This window comes from Lingula anatina, chromosome 2 (genome assembly GCF_051362555.1).
Source record: "Lingula anatina isolate TDL-2025a chromosome 2, LinAna3.0, whole genome shotgun sequence".
Taxonomy (NCBI): domain Eukaryota; kingdom Metazoa; phylum Brachiopoda; class Lingulata; order Lingulida; family Lingulidae; genus Lingula; species Lingula anatina.
In genome coordinates this window covers 7,826,550-7,848,873 of record NC_141768.1, presented here as the reverse complement: position 1 = coordinate 7,848,873, position 22,324 = coordinate 7,826,550, and the positions used below count along the sequence as shown (strand labels likewise).

Sequence of the window (22,324 nt, the reverse complement as noted above, 5' to 3'; positions counted from 1 at the left end):
ACATTGGCGCCAACTGGCCCTACCTACACTGTTGAATGGGTTGATAAAGATCGTTTGCTAGATGGAATTCACTTATGTGTCGCATTTCCCCCGTGGCCATATTTCTTTTAATTCTTTTTTATTTATTTATCATAATTTTTAGCCACGTTTGGTAAAATCAAAACTAGATAAACACACAAAGACTATTCTGAATTTGTCTATGAGCTCCGCAAAGTCATCCAATAAAATGATACTTTAAAGATAACAACAGATTTGCATTATTCTGTAATAACTTATATTTCATAAATCGACATAATAGTAAAACGATGTAAGATTGTTTCGTTATACCGGGGAATTATATCCGATATAATTCCCTGGTAATACTAATGCATTAAAAACCTTGGTTTAAAATACTACAGTTCTGAAGAATACAGCTCCAGACTTCTTTTACGATAATTTTCTCTCTTCGTTTACATTTTTATTTGCATGCAAAGATGTTGAAATAAAGGAGTTGAAAAAAAACTGCAACCCCTTTTTCCCTCTGACCCCCTTTTACTGTTTATATCCCATGCTTTATACATGTATTTTTATATAACAGTCCTTCGTCTCATATTTTAACGAAACAGAATCTTTATGCGTTCGAGTCATTATTGCACACGTATCCGGTACCTTTTAACAAATAATACATTAACGATTAACATTATTTACAACTATCACAAATGCTGTATCAGTTTATACCCCGTGCGTCTCTGGTAGTTTGTGTTCCGAATCCACAGGAAGCTGTAATGGAACGTGGATTTCATGCACGTATGTCACGGGCTTTATTTGCTGCACTGGAATTTGTAACAACTGAGTTTTGAAAATCATCATTCCCTGATCTATCACGTGTAGATTTGGACGTGATCCTCTGTTTAACATAGATGATAATAAAAAAGAGGTAAATAGCGGGTATTTTCCCCCTGACTGGACTCGCTCTTCACTCAGTCACTGGGCGGAGTAGAACTTCTGTCGTGGTATATGTGACAGAAAAGTCTGAAAATATTGAAGAAGTATTTTCAGATTATTTGAATGAAAAGGATTTTGATTCTCTCTCTCTCTCACACACACACACACACACACATACACACACAAACACACACACGCATCCCAAGTTTAATTAGTAAATGCATTAATTAATTATCAATAAATAATGACAAGTTATTCGTTTATAAATTTACTCATTAGCTAATGGCGGCCTATGTAAATTCCTCAGTATGCCCATCTGCGATTGATTCTGGAAACAGATAAGGATGCTGAGAAAAGAATAGTTTCCACTATCTACTAGCCTTTGAAACTCAGGGTAACAGCATGAACTAGCAGGTACAACTATAATCCATGCATTGCAACTTACTTTATAGCGTATCCTAGTAAAAGCACCGCACATATCAACCCCACCACGGAGTCTAAATACCACACCGCGTGGTTGTCTCTATATGCTAAAGCACTGGCCAGTATGGCAAACGACATTAGGGCTCCTACCAGGGAGTTGTAAGCTGAAACGATACAGAAGTTGGGTTTTAGAACTGTCGCATTGCGTGTAGCTTTGTCACAACTGTCGCAACATCGCTGTGCCTTGCCATATCATATACCTGCCTCATACATTAGAAAACTGCAACAGTTATGCGCTATATGCAGGCAAGGATTAATGATTGTTCGCTATGGGATAATTGTGTTATTATTTTTCTAATTTAACCTCGACTTGTCTGTTTGCTGTGACGGTACACTAGCAGAAATAAAATGACTTATGCAATTCAGTATTTCATAACATATTATTTTCCACTCGTAAAATTTGACCATTAAATTGTTATAAATTTTTTTAAAAAGATAACAGCTAAGACCCATTTTCGCTTAGCATTAAAGCTTTTATACATTGTAACATGCATGGGGTGCTCAGTGCAAAAATTATAGTTCAGAAACGCAGTGCAGAAATGAAACGTTCTGGAGAACCACCAGCAGTTTCTCAGAAAAAAAGGTCGGCCTTCCTTTGCATACTGGGCTCAATTTCTATAATAATGTGCTGGTGCTCTACATAAATATATCATTTCAAGATGCTGTATTGTGGCCTTTTTATTTGCTTTCAGTCACATTACGACCAGCATTTGATTTGTCCGCCAGACAATATCATAACTAATATTACAATACGGGAATCTGATCAAAGTTCGTTATGAACTCGGACAAAACCTGCTCAAATTATCCTGATTGAATATAATAATCAATCGGACAGAGCTCACAACAGAACGGAAAGCGACCATCTTTCAGGAAATAACAAAACATTTAATTCCAGTATTTCGTACTTTTGTTTTAAATGTAACGTGACTATTTTAATAGACACTTTGTCAAAACTTTGATGTGCCCAAGGTAATGTCACATTGGTGTATTCTAAGGAACTTTCTTAAATGCCTGTAGATGTCTTTTGAGATTTCAAGTTGAAATTTAAATCCTTTTTTCTTATACCCTACAAATTAATTAAACAAAAGCAACTTATAGATGTTACCGCTTACAGATTTATCTGTGTACCTCTACTGTAATCTGCCTTTCTATCATATCAGTTGGACTTCTTTCACTTGATTATAACATGTATGAATTAAGGGCTATTTGTACATGTACAAGTGTTAATCCTGAGCACGTGCAATAGAAAAATAGAAAACAGAAAACTACCATTCATTGACATTTGATCTTTGTCAAAAATATGATTCTACATATTATAAATGTATAAAGTTTTTTGATGGAAGGAGAGGCAACTGAATCGTTACACCACTGATGATGTATTTTTGAGTTTTCAATCCAGATGTATGGGAGATGTGACAGCATTTTTCCTCCCTTGAGAACGTAAAAATCTAAACTTACCATCGGTAATCAGGGCTCTACTCTCCAGCTTTAGACCCATGGCAAACTTTGCTACGGATAACGATGAGCAGATCACTCCATTTGCAATGGCTATATTCCACAAAATGCTGTTATCCTGTTTAATAGAAAAAAACGAATCGGTTATTTTTAAAAACGCGATGCCAGTCTTTTGAGCAAACACAAAGCTTCGTAAACTTTTGGCTACATAAAATACTTTTCAAAAAAAAAAAAAAAAAAAAAAAAAAAAAAAAAATATTGGCTATTTTATCTACTCATACATGTGCATCTATATTTTTTATGTTTTTAATTTCTCCGTGTGACACAGAACAACATTCAACTGTCAATAATACCAGTCAAATTTCGTGTATCTATCAAGCACTTATAATCAACGAAGCGTAAGTAACCAGTTGTATGGAAAAAGCTCCTACGCTTTGCCACCAGATTGTCATCATAACCCACCCAATCCAAATCCAGATACAGTAAAATATGTATACTGTACTTGTTGGGTGAAAATCGTTGTAAAAAAGCACTAGTACCGAACTTTAAAAACATATTGAAACCGAGGTTTCGATAAGGATAGGGTCACGATAACCAACCTCTGTCAAACGTGCATATTTTATTATGATTAATGACATGCCGCTATCACACTTGATTACTAAGCAATTGGATTTTGATATCTATCACGAACATTATTAATGATTCGGTGCTTTGTTTAAAATGACATGGTAGGTATGACCTAACCATATGCTGGTAATTGTGTAATACAACATGTCAAACGGTGAACAGAAACCTGAAATATTCAACAAGTAATCGTTCATTATATGAGGAAAATAAAACTCTGTAAATCTTTTAGTGTTTTCTCTTAAAATAAGAAGTTTTAATAAATAGCGTTTCTTATTTAATTAGCCTCAACCAATTACTTAAAGGTAGATTTATGCAATAAAACGGTTAGCTACGACTTCGGTTACATTAGAGATCGACTTTAATAATATACAATGTGCGTGTTTAAAAGAAACGAAATATTTTATTTAAATGAATTCGATTGCAATAACCGGACTTTTCTTTCTATGCCCAATGTCAGAATATTTTTTCTATTCAAAAACGCAAATATTATGCTATCTCTCGTCGTTGTAACTCCATATGCGTTATCTCCTATTTCAATGTTTCTTTCACAACTTATGCTGTTCGGTTTGAGGCAGTGAACGTCTGACTGAAGGTTAAAAATGTCAACTTTCCAACATGCACTCGTTTCGATCTAATTTACTATTGTAACGCAACGGTATGTTTGAAGAAATAATAACTACCAGGCCTTATAAACGGATAAAGCGTTTTCTAACTTGAGCCTCAGATTTGTGAGCACAAATGCCCAAATTAACGACTCCAATGTAAAATTACTTGTCACTAGCACAGCATTTTATTTCACAAACCGTTTAATCAGCTTATCCACACGTTCGGTACGTTCCGTATGAGCCTACCATTAACATAAACTAGTGCTGTGATAATCACAGAAGGAACAGAGTCAGGCAAATTCCAATAAAGCAAATGTAAAGCAACAAATACGCACATGCATCTTGCATCTATTTGTTGGAGTTATAAAACTCTTCAAATATTAACCACTTAAAAAGTTTTGTCGTGCTTCTCGAATAATGTTCCTTCATAGGAGCGGAGTGAAGGGACCTTTGGATTCTATGGAAACTGCTAGAGATCAAACAAATGTATTCCCCGGTGTCATTTTGCAAATCAAGGACAGTTAAAGCTAAAGCCACACGAATAAATGCAATTCCATTCTTAATAACAATTATTTCATTAAAGATAAGAAAAAAATCAAAACAATTGTAGTCTTAATTCATATCATGACAACAACATACCTCTCCTGGTCGCAGTTCCACTACTATTGCATGAATAGCTTTTGAGACAATACTGCTGGCAGATATTGTAAATAACACTCCCAGAACAAAACATGCTCTGAAATAAATAAATAAATAAATAAATAAATGGGTAGGGGACTGGATGATTGATTAATTGTAAAACCCGAACGCTCTAAAACTAAAAATAAATAAATAAATAAATAAATAAATAAATAAATAAACATCATCTGAGGCATCTTTTTTTTTTAATCAAAGTACCTTTTTTCTCTGCTTGTGGAATAAAGACGTCCCTCTCCAAACTGAAACCTCCATATCACCACTAATGAGCTCAGAGAATCAAGGATACAACTTAGCTGAAAAAAAGAAGACAAATATAAAACTATTGCTTTGCGTTAGAACTATGGCCGACATTAGCGTCTACATGGGATAAAAAAAATGCGCGTCCTTTTAGTAAAACACACAGTTGCTGTGATCTCTGGCCATATATGTTTACGTTAAGTTTTTCATTCTATAGTAATAACGTAAACTTGATCATTTATAGTTGGGTGAAAAACAAGAGGGTTAATTAACTTGCAGTATTCAAGTCGTCACTTTTTTCATAAGGATAATAATTATAGATATTAATACGCAGTGAGACAGTGGAAATACACAAAGTTCATATGGCTTATCTTAAAATGCGCGGCATATCACAATTTCAATGATCAGTATGAGACAATTATGTGCACCTGGGTGCCAGCAGCAGCCATTATTACAACCCAACCCAAAAAATACGAGGTCTATAAGACTATAATTATGTATGTCATTCTATTATAGATTTGGTGCTTTAATGATGGTGGTGATCACTATCATCAACGCCAATGGCCTAAAGTACAGTGCGCCTTCGAATACTGCATGACTGCAAAGGGTCGGTCCACAAACGAAATTCAAAGTGTGTTACAAAATACTTAAGCCTGTTCACATTTTAAAGTATGGATCCTGCGGGAATGGGGAATCCGCCTGATATGAGGAGGCGTTAACTTTTTAGCGATAAAAGTGAAAACGTATATGTGCTTAGAATCTTGTCTTAGAAAGCAATGTAAAAGTGGCAACCAAAACTTGATGAATTCGTACTGTTGTTCAATAGACTGTAAGTTTACAGAACCTAACACTTTTATTCGTTGTCACGCCGTAGTCTGCCATTATTGTTGCCACCATTCTCCTCCAAATCCTACAAAATCTCGCTTGACGTTGCTAACTCGTGAGACTTTGGGTAATCTCAAAATTTTTAATGTACATGTACATAGCACTACATTTGTCTACTCACCCCAAAAGCAAATAACGCTGGACTCTTCTCCAGTGCGGAAACCACTGAAAATTTAAAGTCAATTACTGAATTATTGATTCATGTCATTAGTTCGCGAAGTTAAACGTATCGCATACGATTGTCATTATAAATTATTGCTTATTTGCGCAACTCCTGCAACTTTTTTTAAAGATTCAGGTATCATAATATTTTTGGTACATTCATTTTTTGACAATTTCATAACTTGTGTTTCAACCTGTGTATCAGTGGGACACCTTGAACTGAAATTTCGATTTTAAATATATTCCAACATCCCATCCTATACCGTTTTTTCACATTGAATATTTTTACTGTGAAATAATATTTTAAAACTAAAACACTCCAATCCTAAAAGCAAATTTAGCCGTATCGGAAAGAAGTGGCCACGCTAAATATACAAAAAGAAAAACAAAACCATGAAAATATGTGGTAACAAGATGGCAGTAATTTCAAAATAAGCCATTGCATCCTGAAACTGAGGGTATCAAATTTGAAACCATTGAAAAAACGGTTCAAGTTCACAGCCTTCAGGAAAGGTGTGAAACGAAATGTGTAAATTAGTTCACTAGAGAGATACCATCTACATGTAGATCTACTGGACGGATGCACCATTATTTACTGTATCATTAGAATTTTAAGTTAATGCACAGGAAAGATACCATCAAAATCTTGTACACGCTCGTATATCTTATATCTAACACCTAATCATTTGGAAATACTGTATTGTCGCTGTCACGGACTTCAGAAACTACCCCGGTATGTCCGTGTTCTAAAATAGTCCAAATTTTACAAATCAATCTGACGTCACCAGATTACTTAACAAAGCAAAATCTCTCTTTTCCCCCCACTATGTGTACGCGATTGCGCGTATGCTATGCGTGATTGCCCCTGTATGTTTCCAGTACAGTGTACATTGTACGTACCAAATGCTAGCACGGAGAGCGCTGTAGTGACTATAACCGACGTCCAAGACACAACTAAAGCCCAGAACCGAAGACGGAGAGCAACTTCTAGGGATACTGCATGTTGCGGTTGATTGATTAAGTTTTCTGTAACAAACGAAATTAAATGTCATAGAAATGCGAACTAGACACACGAACAATGAGAGCATTTTATACTTAAAATTTTGAGAGAACAATGTAATTCTACAAAATCAGTTTACTGTCACTTTCAGCTTTATTGTTCATGGTGGCTATACAAAACAGTACCGCGAAAGAAACGTTGGGTGTCAAAATGTGATGGATTGAATACTGACAACACGTTCCACACCTATAAAACGTGCATCAGTGAACTGTATGTACTGGTATACTGGGCTTTGTTAACCTGTGGACATTCATAATAGTACCCCAAGTTTTTTATATGGCTGACCCAAGTATTTATAGAATGAAGACGTGTATATAAACATATGGATTGGTGTACAAAGCATGCCGAATGAGGATACTTTCATTCAATACATGTTAATATTAAAGATTGCAGTTATTAAATAAAATATATATCTTTACCAAATAAAAAAAAATTGGCAAATAGGCGACATTTGACCTTCCGTGAAAGCTACATGTAATACATAACGAACGAACGAACAAATGAATAAATAAATCACGCACCATGCTCCTTGTTAAATATCCCGTTCAAGTTATTTACCGAATCACGGCCATTCGGTATATTTAATTTTTCTTCTCCTGGCTGCCTCAATCCATATGAGTCCTCCCGATTTTGCATCTCCGTAGCCTCCATGGTCGTTTTTCATCTGTCTATAAAAGCCACAATTTTCAATGTTCACTACATCATGTCCCTGTGTTTTTAATGTGCTGGCGTTCCACTTTCTCTTCAGACACTGTGTAAATAAAAAAGTTATGTAATAAAGCAGATCCGGTCAGACCCTCATATGAATGTCAAGTGTCAAGGCCATGGTGAATTATCTGTGACCACAGCGCTAATTCTACCATCCAATCCTTCTATTTCCCTCCAATCATATGCAGTAATCATCATTTGTTAAAACAACCGCAGGATTACTAACAGCCAAAGGAGTGCGACATGTTATGAGATCTCCAGGTCAAATTGACCTAGGAAGACTATTGTTATAAATCTATATAAATCTGCTTTGAATAGGACATGGCAAGGGAAGATGCACGTACTGTACATACAAGTATACACAGTTAAACACACGTGTATGTCTCAACATCATAGTTATCGTGCACTGACTGCTGTGCCTTTGTCACCATACAAAATCTTATTCTGACAAAAAGTAGCTGGGACATGTAATAGCCAGTAGTTATTTATTTATACACACTGTAAGTTGAAAAGTAGGTTACATGCATAAACAACTCTTTAAACTTCAACTGACACCCTTTTTCTAACGGAACAAATTAGAGAAGTGCTACATTCTGTGCAGAAAACAGGATGACTTTGCGATAATATGAATTTGCACTGGGGAATGCTCCACAAAACAGCGACAAAACAAAATCACAATAGCAAAAAATACCATGAAAAGCTTTCCTTTCAAAATGGAGCAGAAGGTTGAAACCTAACTTGTAGTCCAATGATGGCTGCAATGACCTATAGCGAATAAAGAATTCTCTAATGATCTACTACTCGTTCTACTAACTACCCATGATGTCAACTAGACTAAGCGCGTCTTCAAGGTATTCTCTACATCTTAAGTACTAGTCCCAAGACAAACATCCAGGTACTTACCTAACTAATTATACCGATTACTTGCAAAGATGTCGGTTGTTTCACCTTCAAATCTGCCCAAAGCACAGTATCTTTTCGGTTGAAGAAAAGTCCATCTGATCAGTGTCGAGTACGTAGTTGATCTGAAATCAGTTTGAACCCGTGCACCTGTATTTGTATGTTAACCGCTTGGTATATAGCAAAATGATAGCTATAGAGCATACATAATTCACTGGCTTTGCACGTATTCTTTGCGGAATGTCACTGAGTATTTTTATCTGTGTGTAATAAAATGTTACACACCGTCACGCGTCATTCACTCCACAACCCCTGCTCGACAGCTTAGTAGAACAGAACAGTAACCCATCGGGAATAAGCCCTAACATATTTTTGTATTTCGCTTACGGGTGGCAGACTTCGCGTGTTTAACTATGGTGTCAAATTTGAACTTGATCCGCCGGATGCACCTAATGTGCATTAGGCCATACATCACTGTGATTTCTTAAAAGATAATAACCTATTATACAAATAAAATACAAATGTATAAAATAGGGAATCTCTGTCTTGTAATAGCGACATTGTTGAATAAAACTATTTAAATGTACTAGAAAGAAATTACGCATTAGTGTTAAAAAGAGTTACTGCTGAAGGATAAAAGCGGGATAAAATTGATAGATAAAAGTGATGGAGACACATAAATTTTAGGACTTTTTTAATCGTCACTAACTACTGTCTGGCTGTACAAGAGAATACTGAATTAGAGTGAAAGCTTTTTTATTGAACAGACGGTCAGCTGTTCTGATTAATGCTGCAACATGTCAAAGTGTCTGTCTTGTAAGGTTGTTATTGCTAAGATGCCAGTCACCCCTTTTTACCATATATGGGTGTATTTAAGTGTTACCCATATATTGGTCTACCTCGCATATGATTTTTTTGCCATATTTTTGCCTGTCAAGAAATGAATCCTTCTTGGTTTTGGAAATACAATAATTTCCCATTCTAACGTAGATTTAAATATAAAAAACAAACAGTGTTTCCTCTAAAATGATATTTTCAATTAACAAGATGAAATAAATTATTATCCCGACATCATCAGGAAATAATGACAGCGATCAGAAACAGATAGAACATAAGTTGAGACATTAGTCGCCGTCTAAGTGAGGTATCGCGTTTTTATTGTCTTTGTCCATTGTCTTTTTCTTTGTGGGAAAACATATATGTTTGCACCTTCGTTGTGCATTTGTTATCTGATTTCCTGGTGTGATAATAAATCATGAACTGATAAATATTCTACCCTAGTATCACCTGCGCGGGGACAGCTTATTGCGATAACCATATCATCTCAAATGCCTTCCTCTTTATTGAAATGACCTCGCCTTATAGTCGTACAAGTCTCTAACAATAATAATTGTAAAAAACGTGAGCATTTTGTGTAAAAACCACATACACCAGCAGGTTTTGCGCTGCATGAATGGTCACCATATCATTTCAGTGGCTATCAGATACCACCATAGGAGGCATTGTGTGGTTTTCACAAAGTGGGCGAATATTGTACAGGGGGTGACAAAAGCATTGCACCCTTTTTGTATAAATAGTTATCTTGGTGATATGAAGGTCCGTTTGTTCAACCTTTATTCCTATGTACTTTTGTTTACAAATGATCACATGGCAACTGTTAATCGTTCTAAACAGTTTTTTTAAATTCTATTTAACATATTTAACATGACTTAGGGTTAAGAAAAACCAAAATGCCGGTGTAGAAATCCATATTTGTTTTATATCATTTATTCAAATTAAGAGCATACACCCCTCAAATATGATTTTCCACAGTGATTTCCATACAAATAAAATGGCTATAAATTTAAAAGATAGCACCGAATGCCATCGAAATAATCCACAATTAATGTCAAAATGTGCTTTTTAAAGGCACGTGTATATTGTTTTTGATGATTCAATGTATATGTTTCCTGAAGGATATGCAGAGTTCAGGCCACTCCGCTAGTGTGTCACTTATTCTTTCTGGCATTTTGAGAGAATTAAAATGCATATGATATTAATGAAAAAGTGATGTACTATGAAATAGGTCAACATGCATAACTATTTAAAGATATTCATAAAATAATCTTAATGCAAAATATACAATTCCTGCCCTCGGGGACAGTCCCACCCCTAGATTCACTAAAATTCTGAAGAGCCCATATACTGTATATGCATGGTGGTAGGTCTATCAATCACCAACGTTTCAACTTCCTCATTCAAATGGTGCAGGGGAGAAAGCAGAAATTACGATGTAAACATCTAGAATCATTCACCCCCATGGACAGCCCAACCCCCAGATGCACTTAGATTCTAAAATTCCAAAAGCCCCTGCACGTCCAAAATGATAGGTCTAGTATTCCCCAACGTTTCTGGGTGTCAGAATCTATTGACAAACAACGGTAGTTTCTAGTTGACAAGTTCGTTTTTGAAAAACGGCACTATGTCTGGATGACAGAATCGTTTTTGAAAAATTATGTAAAATCATACTAAATCCACAGTACAGCAGGGGTGCCTTATATCTGTCTAGTATTTGTGATCATAAACACCGATCGCCGGTGGTTTAGGACTCCCTGCACGGCGAAGGGAGATCATATAACCCCCCAACCCCCCAACCCCCGGCTTCGACGGTGAATGCTACACTTTGCCTGGTCGCGGTAGACACTAATCGATGAGAGTTTCTACCTTTGTCCACTCCCTTTCCCATCCCAAAAATTGATTCTAGTTTCTGAACTGGACGTCAGACTTGTTTTTGAACAGTAGGCTACTAGTTTCTGGCTGCCAGAATCTTTTTTCGATAAAAGAAGAGGTTTTTGAAAAGTTCTATTAGGCCTACATTACATTTTATCCTCCACACAGCAAAGTAGGACTAAGACATTTCTCCACCCCCTCCCCCTGCTCCTGCCCCCTTCCTTGTTAGGCCTACTAATAATCGTCAGAATCGTTTTTGAAAAACGACACTAATTTCTGCTTGGAAACTTACGTTCATGCCAAAGGCAGAGGCTATTTTAAGGTCTAATGTGTTCATATAAAAGATATATTTACGACACGATTGTAGAATTCTGTTTTTAATTATTGATTGGTTGAGTGGCTCAATTTTCTTATACAAGTAGTGGTGCATATACACTGCATACGTTTTTTTAATAACCAGTGTTTGCGTTTTTCTTTTTACGTTGAAAATTGTGTTAGTTGTTATTTTGCAGCCGTTGTTTTCTAGACTGTTACCTCCGATCGGTAATTGCTAACACACCAACAGCATTCGTCAAGATAGAGGCCTACAACATAGAGCCGTCATAGCCTGACCAGGGGACATTTTATAATTAGGCTACATGGGGGTCTGAGTTACAATAACTACTGTATACAAAATCTTTTCTGAATAAAGTCAAGGAGATGGAAAAATATTTAGCATCTAAAAACCAACCCCCCAGTCGTAAAGAAGATATGAAACCAGAAACCAATTTTTTAAATTGGTTTAAAAAAGTCGAAATGGAAATCACTGCTTACGCATAAATGTTGGCTGCATTTAACACTGATTTACTTTTTCATAACATCAGATAGGCCTATTAACACTCATTAAATGTGCATCTTATATATCTTTTTATAGGCTCTAGTCATAGGCCTGTAGAACTGTTGTTATCAAAAATTTGATGATTATGATTATGATTTCATACATATTTTAAGAAGATGTGCTTGAAGTCTCGTGGGTCCAACCGCTAAACATTTGTTCTTTGGCACAGGATTCAATTTATCGTACAAATTACTCCTAAGCTTTCCATTTGTGTATTTTGGTTGATTGGCATTTGATATCGACCGAACTATGAATGATGCAAAGAAACTGACGTGGAAGAAAATACGAGTACATTTAAACAAGACTTAGCGAGGTATGCCCCTGCATTTCATCAGTCTCAACTATAGCAATTGCTATGACGTCATCTAATTGACCAATCATAAACCTCGTAAGAAATCTTTATGAGGCTACGCATGCGCATTTGATGTTTTGCTTCCAGCTGGAAAATGTATACAACAGAATGAGATTTTTGCTGATTATCTGACAGTTGCATTGTTTGCATAACGGAATACATTTACGAAGGAATTGGTCAAGGCTTAACCAGCCTAATGAACCTAGCAAGCCAAGGCGGAGATTCTGATTCCAACCTTCTCTTTGTAAATTTTAATCAAGACTGCACGTAAGTTTAATTTTTCTAGGGAAGTTTGCTTGTCATTTCCTATTTAATTTCTGCTAATGGTGAAATAAATATTGCATAAACGCTAATAAATTTCAGCCATACAGTTTGAAACGGACTGTTTATGTACCATTCAAAATATACAAATTGTCTTTTGAAGATCACTTGCCGTTGGGACCAAAACTGGCTACAAACTATTTTCACTGAGCTCCGCTGACAAGTTGGAGCAGATTTATGACAATGGTAAGTTCGCATTCAGCTCATTTCATCATTTTAACACTAAATGGCGCATAGAATAAATGCATTATGAGTTACATATTAATGTGAAGCACAAAATTTATGACTCTGAGATATTTCAAAACATTTATGAAAAGAAAAGGCCAGTGAAAACCACCCTGTAATGATCGTTGTAAAGGGTGTGGGTTCGAATGATGGAATGTCCAAAACAAACTTAACTTCACATCTGACAGGAGGTCGGGGAGGGGGTATTAAACCCTAAGGTAACTATGTGTTATTTTTTGTGTTTATATTTACAGAGGGAGAAGATATATGTATAGTGGAGAGGCTTTTTTCTAGCAGCCTTGTAGCTGTTGTAAGCCTTTCATCTCCACGCAAGTTGAAAGTATGTCACTTCAAGAAAGGGACAGAAATATGTAATTATAGTTATTCCAACACTATATTGGCTGTTAGGTTAAACAGACTGGTAAGTTGTTTTTGTTCTTCTTAATCTTTTCAATCAACAAATATTGAAGATGCAATGATTGGTTTTGTAATTTTGATATTTTGTTTAATGTTTGACAGGAGCATGTTATGTTTAGTTCGAACAATACACTTACCACTCCCAGGTTTTTTAAAAGTTGTATCAGTTGTATTAGAATATAATGTCACAACTTGCTACATGAAACAGACTTAAAATTTGTAATAATGTAATAATAAATTTGTAATAAAATTTGTAATAGTGTAATAATAAATTTGTAATAATATTCCCGTATGTAACTAACATTATGCTATTCTATATGTCAAAACTTTTCAGTTTCATGTGATCCTTGAACAATATTGACCATATTTGTTGTATTATTGTTTTTCCTAATTTAAAAGCCACAGTTGCATAAAAACATTTGTATTTATGTACACAGCATGTTATGTTTAGTTCGAACAATACACTTACCACTCCCAGGTTTTTTAAAAGTTGTATCAGTTGTATTAGAATATAATGTCACAACTTGCTACATGAAACAGACTTAAAATTTGTAATAATGTCATGGATTTTGCTGTAAAAAATTTCTTCTAAAATTTACATTCATTCTGTAAAAAACATGTACATGGTTAAACTGTTTAGTCACCCAGTTTCTACAATAAGTTGGATCACTTGCATTAAATGTGGGTGGGTGGGTGTCTGTGCTTTACTGTTGTACTAAAATGCAAGTATTTTTATGGTAATACTGTTCAAAAATAATTTTTGAAGGGCATCATATGCCATATATAGCTTAAGTCTTTTAGTTATTAAAAATGTTGAAAAGGCATTTGTATGAGAGGCAGATGTCCTCCCGAACCTGCCCTTCATTTCACCTTTTATTGTTCTGAAAATCCACCAAGCGTTAATACTACCTGAGGATATCAAATGGCTTTTACTTCCTTTTTCCTTATCTTCATCTCAATGGCTATTATACCTGTCCATCATGAATCTCTTATCACCATATAATTATATTATGCTACCTTTATTGTTGTTGCAGGTTATTGTTATAAGACTAAGAAACATATTTGTCAGGATTAATGGATTGCTCTATTAATATTAAATTTGCTGTTATGCACTGGGGTAGAAATACATATTATTTTAGGTGCCCCGTGTGTGAACTTTTGCATGTCTTGCTTAGTTCATAAAACCCATACATTATCTGAAACATGAATGTAACCTTTTAAAGGTGAAAAGAATAAATCAAAGAGTTCCAGTTTTATCTTTGAAGCCATCGTTTTTTTTTTTTTTTTTTTTGTTTTGTTTTTTTTTTCAAACATTTCACTCCTATTAGTAGTTTGTATTATGAACTGACGTGCAATGGCTTGTATTTTATCATAAACTTACAAATAGCCTTAGCGCTTACATCTGTTCAACAATGCTTGAAGAGTCCTATTGATTCTTATCAAAATACTGCTTTTGTTTAAATTGTCTGTAGAATAAAATGTAAAAGTGATAGTGTTACTCTTCCATTGTAGTTTCATCAAAATATAAGGATCTCATATATGATATATTTTATTTGTTTGTTTGTTAATTTGTTTATTTATTTATTGTTTCAGAGGTTAATAGTATGTCTGGAAGAGAGCTTGTATATTCACAATATAAGGGACATGAAGGTTCTGCACACCATCAGGGACACCCCACCCAATCCTCATGGGCTCTGTGGTCTCTCAATCAACAATGACAACTGCTACTTGGCTTATCCAGGGAGTAATCAGATTGGAGAAGTGCAGATTTTTGATGCTCAAAATTTGGTAAGTTATTATTATTGTTGTTCTTGTTATGTAATGTTCCTGTATATGTAATGTACTTTTTTGTTTTGTTTTGTTTAATATTGTATTCTGCTCAGAGACGGTTAAATAAAAATCTATCTATCTATCTATCTGTAATCATTAATATTATCTGTATCTTTGTTTTTCTCTGAGATCTTTCCTCATTTAATATCTTTTTACTTTTATTCTTACTGGCCTCTAGGGAGCTTTGCTTCAGTTCATTATATTTCTCTTGTGCTCAAATTGATCAATTTTGTAAAAGATATAAAAATATTTAAATCATTCTTGATTACTTGACAAAGTCAAAAAAGTTTTGATATGTATGAAAACTCTCTAGAATAACAATTATCCTGGGTCGTTGCTCATCTCTCTCAATGTATTTATGTATCCCCCTTAGGAAAGGCCCCATTAATTATACATAAATGTACACCTTGAAAATTACTGCAATAGACAAAGGACAATTACCTGCACAAGTGTCACTTTATTAATGGATATATAACTATAGTGGAGCTAATTGCCTGTAGTCAAATGTGTACTTGCATAGAATCATAATTGATTTGTGCATATCTTATCAGTGTCGTCATGGTCATTGTTACCACGTTTCACCAACAAAGAAATTGGAGAAATCAGACGAATGATTCTGAGATGTGTTTTGAGATTTAAGTTGGCCCCAGTAAGTAAACTAGTTGTGACATCTTTACTTGAAGAAAAAATCTGGAAGTAAATGTTTTGTACTAGAAGTACTAGATTGCAACTTTCAGCCTTAGGCAAGATATTGTGACCAGTTGTTATATGGATCTTTCAAAGCATATGTTTATATTTTTCTCTGTGAAGGTTCAGACCCAACACTAACCCTCCCTCCCCGCTGTAGTGTAAGTGGTGGTTTTCTCCTTTTGAATGACATCTTTCTTCTCATGTGTGAGGGAAAATGCTTGACTTTGTAAGATATATTCATAATCTCTTTCAAAATATTGATTTGGTGGTAACTTAAGGAGTAAGCACATTTGGCAAAGTTGTTTTTTGGCAAAGCACCCAGTCACACCAGGGGAGAGGATTTCAAATTATATGGGAAACTTTTTTGTTCCATCCAAGCTGAAGCATGTGAATCCATGGGGTTCTCTCTTGACAAGAATTGCATTTTATCACATTGGCAATAGCATGTTTATTGATGTCTTGCTTTGATATTCCAGAGAGCTGTCACTATGATTCCAGCACATGACAATCCCTTGGCAGCCATGGCTTTTAGCCCACAGGGAACAAGGATAGCCACAGCATCTGAAAAGGTAATAACAAGCATTAGGAGGGTGTGGTCAGATCCTGATGAATGTATTTTTGGTGATATTTTTCCTTAACTGGCATTTGATTTTTAGATCAGAAAGTCTATCTCACATATTAATGTGTTTGTCAAGTTATGTTCAACATTGTTGGTTTAATAAAATGTGGGAGTATTTTGAGGGGCGTAATGAAAAGTGGCACTCCTTTCAAGTAACATTTTTGCTAACTCAAATTCTGTTTTATTCCAGGGAACAGTCATTAGAGTCTTCTCAGTCCCTGATGGACAAAAACTATTTGAATTCAGGCGTGGTGTGAAAAGGTAGATAATACTTCAAATATGATTAGTTCTAAGGATTTCATTTTGTTATTTTAAGCTATTTTGTGTAAGAGATATTACATTTTAGAATTACGACCATTTATTGAAGAAGTGCTCTGAATGTTATGAACTGTAACATATTTCTGTATGAGGAAAAGTTTTTTTTTTCTGAAGCATGTATTTGCGTAAGGAAAAAAGTTTTGACCAGTAATGTGTGAACTGGAAAGAGGAAAAAGAAAAAGAAATAACGATAATTAGTAGGACAATATGAGCATTTTGATTTGAATATGATTAATATTTATTTTCAGATGTGTAACAATTAGTTCCTTAGCATTTAACAGTGATGCTGCTTTCCTGTGTGCCTCCAGCAACACTGAAACTGTGCATATATTCAAACTAGAAACCACAAAGGACAAGTAAGTACACTTATTTATGAATATATAGAAGTGAGATTATTGCAATTTTTTGGCCCCCTTATTGGGTAAGACATTGAATATGAGCACTATATGATATGTTGTTCCATGCTCAGCATTACTGCTCAGCTTACAACTGCCAGTAAACTTAAGGCAAGGTTTTCCACTAGATTTTGCAAGATGCACAGGTTTTATGGACATATGCTTGACAGAGTTTGCATATTCTTAATTGCCCTCATGTCTGCTCAAATATATTCTGTTTTTAAATATATCTTAAATCTACCACCTGTTTTCTTGCATTCAAACAAGTATACCAGGACTTGAGTGGCTGAAGCTTCTAGTCATTTTTTCTGGAAAACTTAAAGTGGTAACAGAAGCATGAAAAAATGAAAATGTTAGCAATCTGTTCGTTTACCCTGTAGGACTCAAGAGGAGCCCCATGGCTGGATGGACTATGTTGGCCAAGCTCTGAAGACATCTGCCCACTATTTACCTACCCAGGTGACAGAAATGTTCAATCAAGGCAGAGCTTACGCAACAGCAAGACTTCCTGTATCTGGACTGAGAAATGTTTGTGCTTTAGCTGCGTAAGTTGTATTAGGGTTCAATTGCAGAACTTTTGAAGTTTGTTTGCTAGGCTATCAATTCTTAGTTTGAACATTGAGTTTTGCTTTACCTGTGGTGAAATATTTATTTTTCTCATTAAGCCATAATAGAAAATAATTTATTTATTATTAAGGACAAGATCAGGGTTAAACATAAATATTATTTTTTGTCTAGTCAGAGGTGCAATGATAGTTATAAATTGCTACAATATGAAGTGATTTTGTTCGAGCAGAAATTCATTAGCAATTTTTGATTGATATATGCCAAATGTACACTTTTAGTGATTTAATTCCATTTTTGACCATCAGTAAACTAGTTTTACTCACAATGTATTCAGTTTTCCTCATTCATTTTCTAGGATTCAGAAGATGCCTCGACTACTGGTAGCCTCCCAAGATGGCTACCTATACATCTACAACATGGACCCAGCGGAGGGTGGGGAGTGCACTCTACTCAAACAGCATCGGTTAGATGGACGTCAGGAAGGGAGTGGGACCTCACAGGACCTAACTGGACATACACAAGACAAACCCCTCACACATCCAGGTAGTGCTACATATGCTGCCACAGTCAAACAGCAGCAAGTCCCTGGTAGTGCCCAAGTGTCTGCATCGCCAGGTAAGCACCTTCCGCTTACACCTGAATGGGGAGCAGAGAGTTTTGCAAATGTGTTGAGGAGGAAAGGAGGTGGTCCCCAGGCTATACCCCCTACTGAGGGTAGTAGCCCCAATGGATCTATCCCATTTTGTGGACAAGGTGAGGTTCTGACCAGAGCACTACACTGCACTGATGAAATGTCCCTTTTTAGGTTTGACTTTTGCACATAAGTACAGATATGCAAACATCTGAGCATAATGAACATGGTAGTTTGTAGCAGAGCTTTGTTTTGCTTTACAGAAAGGGAAATGGGGATATTGTTAATGGTATTTTCTTTTTAAGATGTAGTTTCCTAGCAATTTCTGTTGTATGTCTGTAAAAAGAGAGAAAAAAACTCCATTTCTACCTGTGCTTTCACCAGCCTCACTGTCTTTTAAAACAAAATTGATTTGGAAACTTTCTCTGTTTGAAGGTACCTCTATTTTTGCCTGTGACCTATTCTGCTTTTGACAGGTTTAAAAATGATTACTCTTTTTATGTTTTCAAAATTTCTAAACTTTTGCATGTATATTGATTAATATTATTATTATTCTTATTATTATTATTATTTCGGTGATGGTGCTGCTGTGCATGGTTCAGTTGTTGTGTATTAAGTGCTTGTTATATGGAAATTGCTTAATTTAGATGAAAAGAAAAAGTTGAGATATTAGAATTTAAGTAAAAGGCCTGGAAACTGCTTTCCTCCACAGCAATTATGTCAACAGTTTCTCTGATAACTCCATTTATGCATATGCTTCGTTTGGTTCATTTTGCTTGATATGGTAATGTTACCTTTTCTTCTTGTTTGAAATATAATTCCTTTGTGAACAAATTAAATCCAATCTGCCAGAGGGTGTTCACTGTAATACATTGTACCTCACTGGAAACAAGTAAAAAGGTGGGATATAATAATCTGATTTCTTTTTTTCTTCTTTTCTAACCTTCTAAATCTAGTCTTTTGAAAAGAATATTTTTCTTTACTTAGGAATATCTTTTTATTACTTTCTTTGTTCAGGCATTATTATAGTACTTTGATGATTTCATGCATCTTGCATGGCAGCCCAGTACATGCTTACTTACATTAATGATGCAACCTGATAACAAATAAACCAATCATGTACTCACACATGAAAATTAAGCCATTAATGCTCATAGCAATTATGACAGACTGTGCCAGCATGTGGGTGGTAAGAGCACTACCAGTGCTGTTCAATTCACTCATATAAAAGTTTGGTGTTTCTTCACCTTATACATTTATGTAATACAGATTTCCTTTCCTGTCAAATGTCATAACTCTGTTGAAAACCTTATGTACAAGGGGTCTACTTATATTTAAGCACAGGAATAATTTTGTAGTTTACCTGCACTCCTTCCATAATGACATTCATGTGCCCTGTTTTTCTTCAGTAGTGTGTTGAAAGGGAGTTGTATTACTTGATGTGTTTTCAGAGGTAGTGAGAGTTGATGTGTCTCTGAACAATTTGTGTTTTCTGTATTTCTATAGTAAGTGCTTCTCTACTCTAAAGGGACTTTGTTTCATAGCCAGTGCAAGCATAGGATTAGATGATCCAGTTGGCTTGTAGAGGAAGTGGCATGCTTGCTGTTCGTTTGAAAAAAAAAAAGAATTCAAAGGTTCTTGTTTTAAGTATGCAAATTTGAGGTGGCAGGCTCATATTTAAGGTGTGCTTTTGTGAATGATAAATACGTTTGTTATTTGGATTAAGGGAAATTGGTTTGTCTTGGTATCTTTGTAACAAATTTTTCTTGGATATGCTATCCCAGTTTCTTTGCACAAAAGGGATACAAAAAGGGTGCATTAAAAAAAAACAGCTTGGAAATATTTTCATTCTTTTCTTGAAATTCTTACCAGTGAAAGATTTTGCCTGAAAAAAAGTTGTTTCGTGTATTACAGGATCTGGATTTGGGAATCGAATGTCTTGCATCAATTAACAAGTTAACCTTTACCTTCTTCTAGATTCCCAGCCATACTTGGACGTGGACCATGGAGCTGTGGGGGGTAATGGAGAGGTTCCCAACATGGCGGCCTTGAAACTGGATGATGACAGTGAATTTCCACCAATGACACACAAGAACGAGTGACATCATTGTCAGAAGGGATTGGAACAAATCTTGGCTTCGGTATATATTAATGAATCTAGGTCAGCTGAAGAAATGATTCTGATACAGAGCAGAGTAAGATGTGAAATGAATTGCATGTGCTTTTTTGAAGGAACAGCTGGAAGAAATATCATGAGGTTTTTGTTATTGATTGTAAATAGAGTGCATAAATTATTTTCAATGAGTGAGGAATGGTAGAAGAGATTTCAGTGAGAAGCGAGATCTACTAAGAATATATTGGTGTGTAACATGTCGCTTTTTGTCTGATATGTTTGTAGTATTTGAACTTTGAAAGGTGCTACCATTGAAGCCTCTTTGAATGAAAAAAAATACAGGACTACTAACGTTTTCTTTAATAACTGTTGATTGTGAACTTCACATTAGTCACATAGTCCCATTCAGTTTTATCGAGTTTGGTCAGTAATTGAAGCAATGTAAGATTAAAAGGGAATCTTGATCTCTCAGGCTACTTTCCAAATGTAATCAAAGAAGATGTAAATAGTTTCAAAATAAGTGATGCGTATGAAATGAAAAAAGTTAAAAAGTCCATAGCTTAGACTATTGGAATATTAAATTGTGGTAAAGTAGGGAGGTTAATCAACATTTTTATTCAATAGATATAGAATCTTATTACATGAAAACAGAAGAAGGTGAATATCCATATTTTAAAAAGAATATGAACACTCAAAATGAACATATACTTTGAACAAAGTGGTAGTATTGATTAACCATGAGTACTTCATACAGATAGCTCAATCGACATAGTTAAAAAAATGGACGCAGTTTTAACTTGTGTCCTTTTGTCTTCTAGCAACCAATATGATATTTTGTGTGCTTTATGAAAACTTTAAGATGTTAAAAAAATTGCCTTTTTATATTCATGTCCTTGGGCAGTAAACCCCATATAGTAACAATTGTGTGATGTAGAATTTACGCAGGCAAAATTTTGAAAGTAGTGAGTACATTTTTTTCCTTATAAAGCACCCCCTTGGAGAAGTTCAGTCTGTGTTCAACTACCAATATTGCTTGCAGACACTTAAAATATACTTCTTATTGTGTTAAACTATAGATCTACACTGTTGTTGATAAAATGCAGCTGGTTTTATGTGAAGTCCCATTGCATGCTAGTAAGTTTAGCCTATTCAAAACTTGGTTTTCAGGCTTCCAAGTAAAAGTGCCACAAACATGAAAGAGGACATGGTTTGCAATTGCTTTTTCTTCTAAGGCAGATGCACATTTTTTTAAAAATCACTGTTGAAAGTAAAACAAGCACCATATCAGTTATTAAAAATTCTTTTTAATTCATCAAATGGTTTGGTTTCACCAAAGAACCATTGAAATTGATGTCATCAGCATGGTAATAAATTGTGATAAAAACTTCTATTGGAATTGATTGTAGTTTGATTTCTATTTTAGTAGTTTGTTAACTTTACATGCATCTTCCCCCTTCTGAGAAAGCAAAGTTATTCAAGATCTAATACCCCCTCATCCTGAATACTTTTGTTTTT

At 35.1% G+C, this 22,324-nt stretch overlaps 2 protein-coding genes across 7 annotated transcripts; one reads left to right on the top strand and one right to left on the bottom strand.

Moving 5' to 3' along the window:
* Window positions 1-257: 257 nt before the first annotated feature.
* Window positions 258-9,166, bottom strand: LOC106172408 (transmembrane protein 163a). Of its 5 annotated transcripts, none has more exons than XM_013553103.2 (9): window positions 8,749-9,165; window positions 7,659-7,805; window positions 6,978-7,103; window positions 6,037-6,080; window positions 4,992-5,086; window positions 4,734-4,830; window positions 2,866-2,980; window positions 1,370-1,511; window positions 258-1,011 (listed from the first exon to the last, which is right to left on the bottom strand). In XM_013553103.2, exons 2-9 carry the CDS (start codon window positions 7,786-7,788, stop codon window positions 960-962), a joined length of 801 nt encoding a protein of 266 aa, XP_013408557.1. In that variant the 5' UTR covers window positions 7,789-7,805; window positions 8,749-9,165; the 3' UTR covers window positions 258-959. The 5 variants fall into 5 exon arrangements, with proteins under 5 accessions (XP_013408557.1, XP_013408556.1, XP_086861417.1 ...); XM_013553102.2 differs by having other exon boundaries at window positions 7,659-7,888; window positions 8,749-9,163; XM_087005291.1 differs by lacking the exon at window positions 8,749-9,165 and adding an exon at window positions 8,537-8,686 and having other exon boundaries at window positions 7,659-7,888.
* A 3,574-nt stretch (window positions 9,167-12,740) lies between these two features.
* On the top strand, window positions 12,741-22,197 carry LOC106172375 (WD repeat domain phosphoinositide-interacting protein 2). 2 transcript variants are annotated; one of them, XM_087004409.1, is made up of 10 exons: window positions 12,741-12,950; window positions 13,108-13,190; window positions 13,484-13,650; window positions 15,240-15,434; window positions 16,643-16,735; window positions 16,976-17,046; window positions 17,352-17,459; window positions 17,879-18,043; window positions 18,421-18,818; window positions 20,674-22,197. In XM_087004409.1, exons 1-10 carry the CDS (start codon window positions 12,880-12,882, stop codon window positions 20,796-20,798), a joined length of 1,476 nt encoding a protein of 491 aa, XP_086860535.1. In that variant the 5' UTR covers window positions 12,741-12,879; the 3' UTR covers window positions 20,799-22,197. The 2 variants fall into 2 exon arrangements, with proteins under 2 accessions (XP_086860535.1, XP_013408500.1); XM_013553046.2 differs by having other exon boundaries at window positions 12,743-12,950; window positions 18,421-18,680.
* Window positions 22,198-22,324: the final 127 nt, after the last annotated feature.

Coding starts and splice junctions, on each gene's coding strand:
- LOC106172408 (XM_013553103.2), bottom strand. CDS start 7,788: ATGGAGGCTACGGAGATGCAAAATCGGGAGGACTCATATGGATTGAGG. Junction 7,104..7,658: donor GATATTTAACAAGGAGCATG/GTGCGTGATTTA, acceptor CGTTTGTTACAG/AAAACTTAATCAATCAACCG. Junction 1,512..2,865: donor TAGAGCCCTGATTACCGATG/GTAAGTTTAGAT, acceptor GTATCGTTTCAG/CTTACAACTCCCTGGTAGGA.
- LOC106172375 (XM_087004409.1), top strand. CDS start 12,880: ATGAACCTAGCAAGCCAAGGCGGAGATTCTGATTCCAACCTTCTCTTT. Junction 13,191..13,483: donor GGAGCAGATTTATGACAATG/GTAAGTTCGCAT, acceptor TTATATTTACAG/AGGGAGAAGATATATGTATA. Junction 17,460..17,878: donor CTAGAAACCACAAAGGACAA/GTAAGTACACTT, acceptor TTTACCCTGTAG/GACTCAAGAGGAGCCCCATG.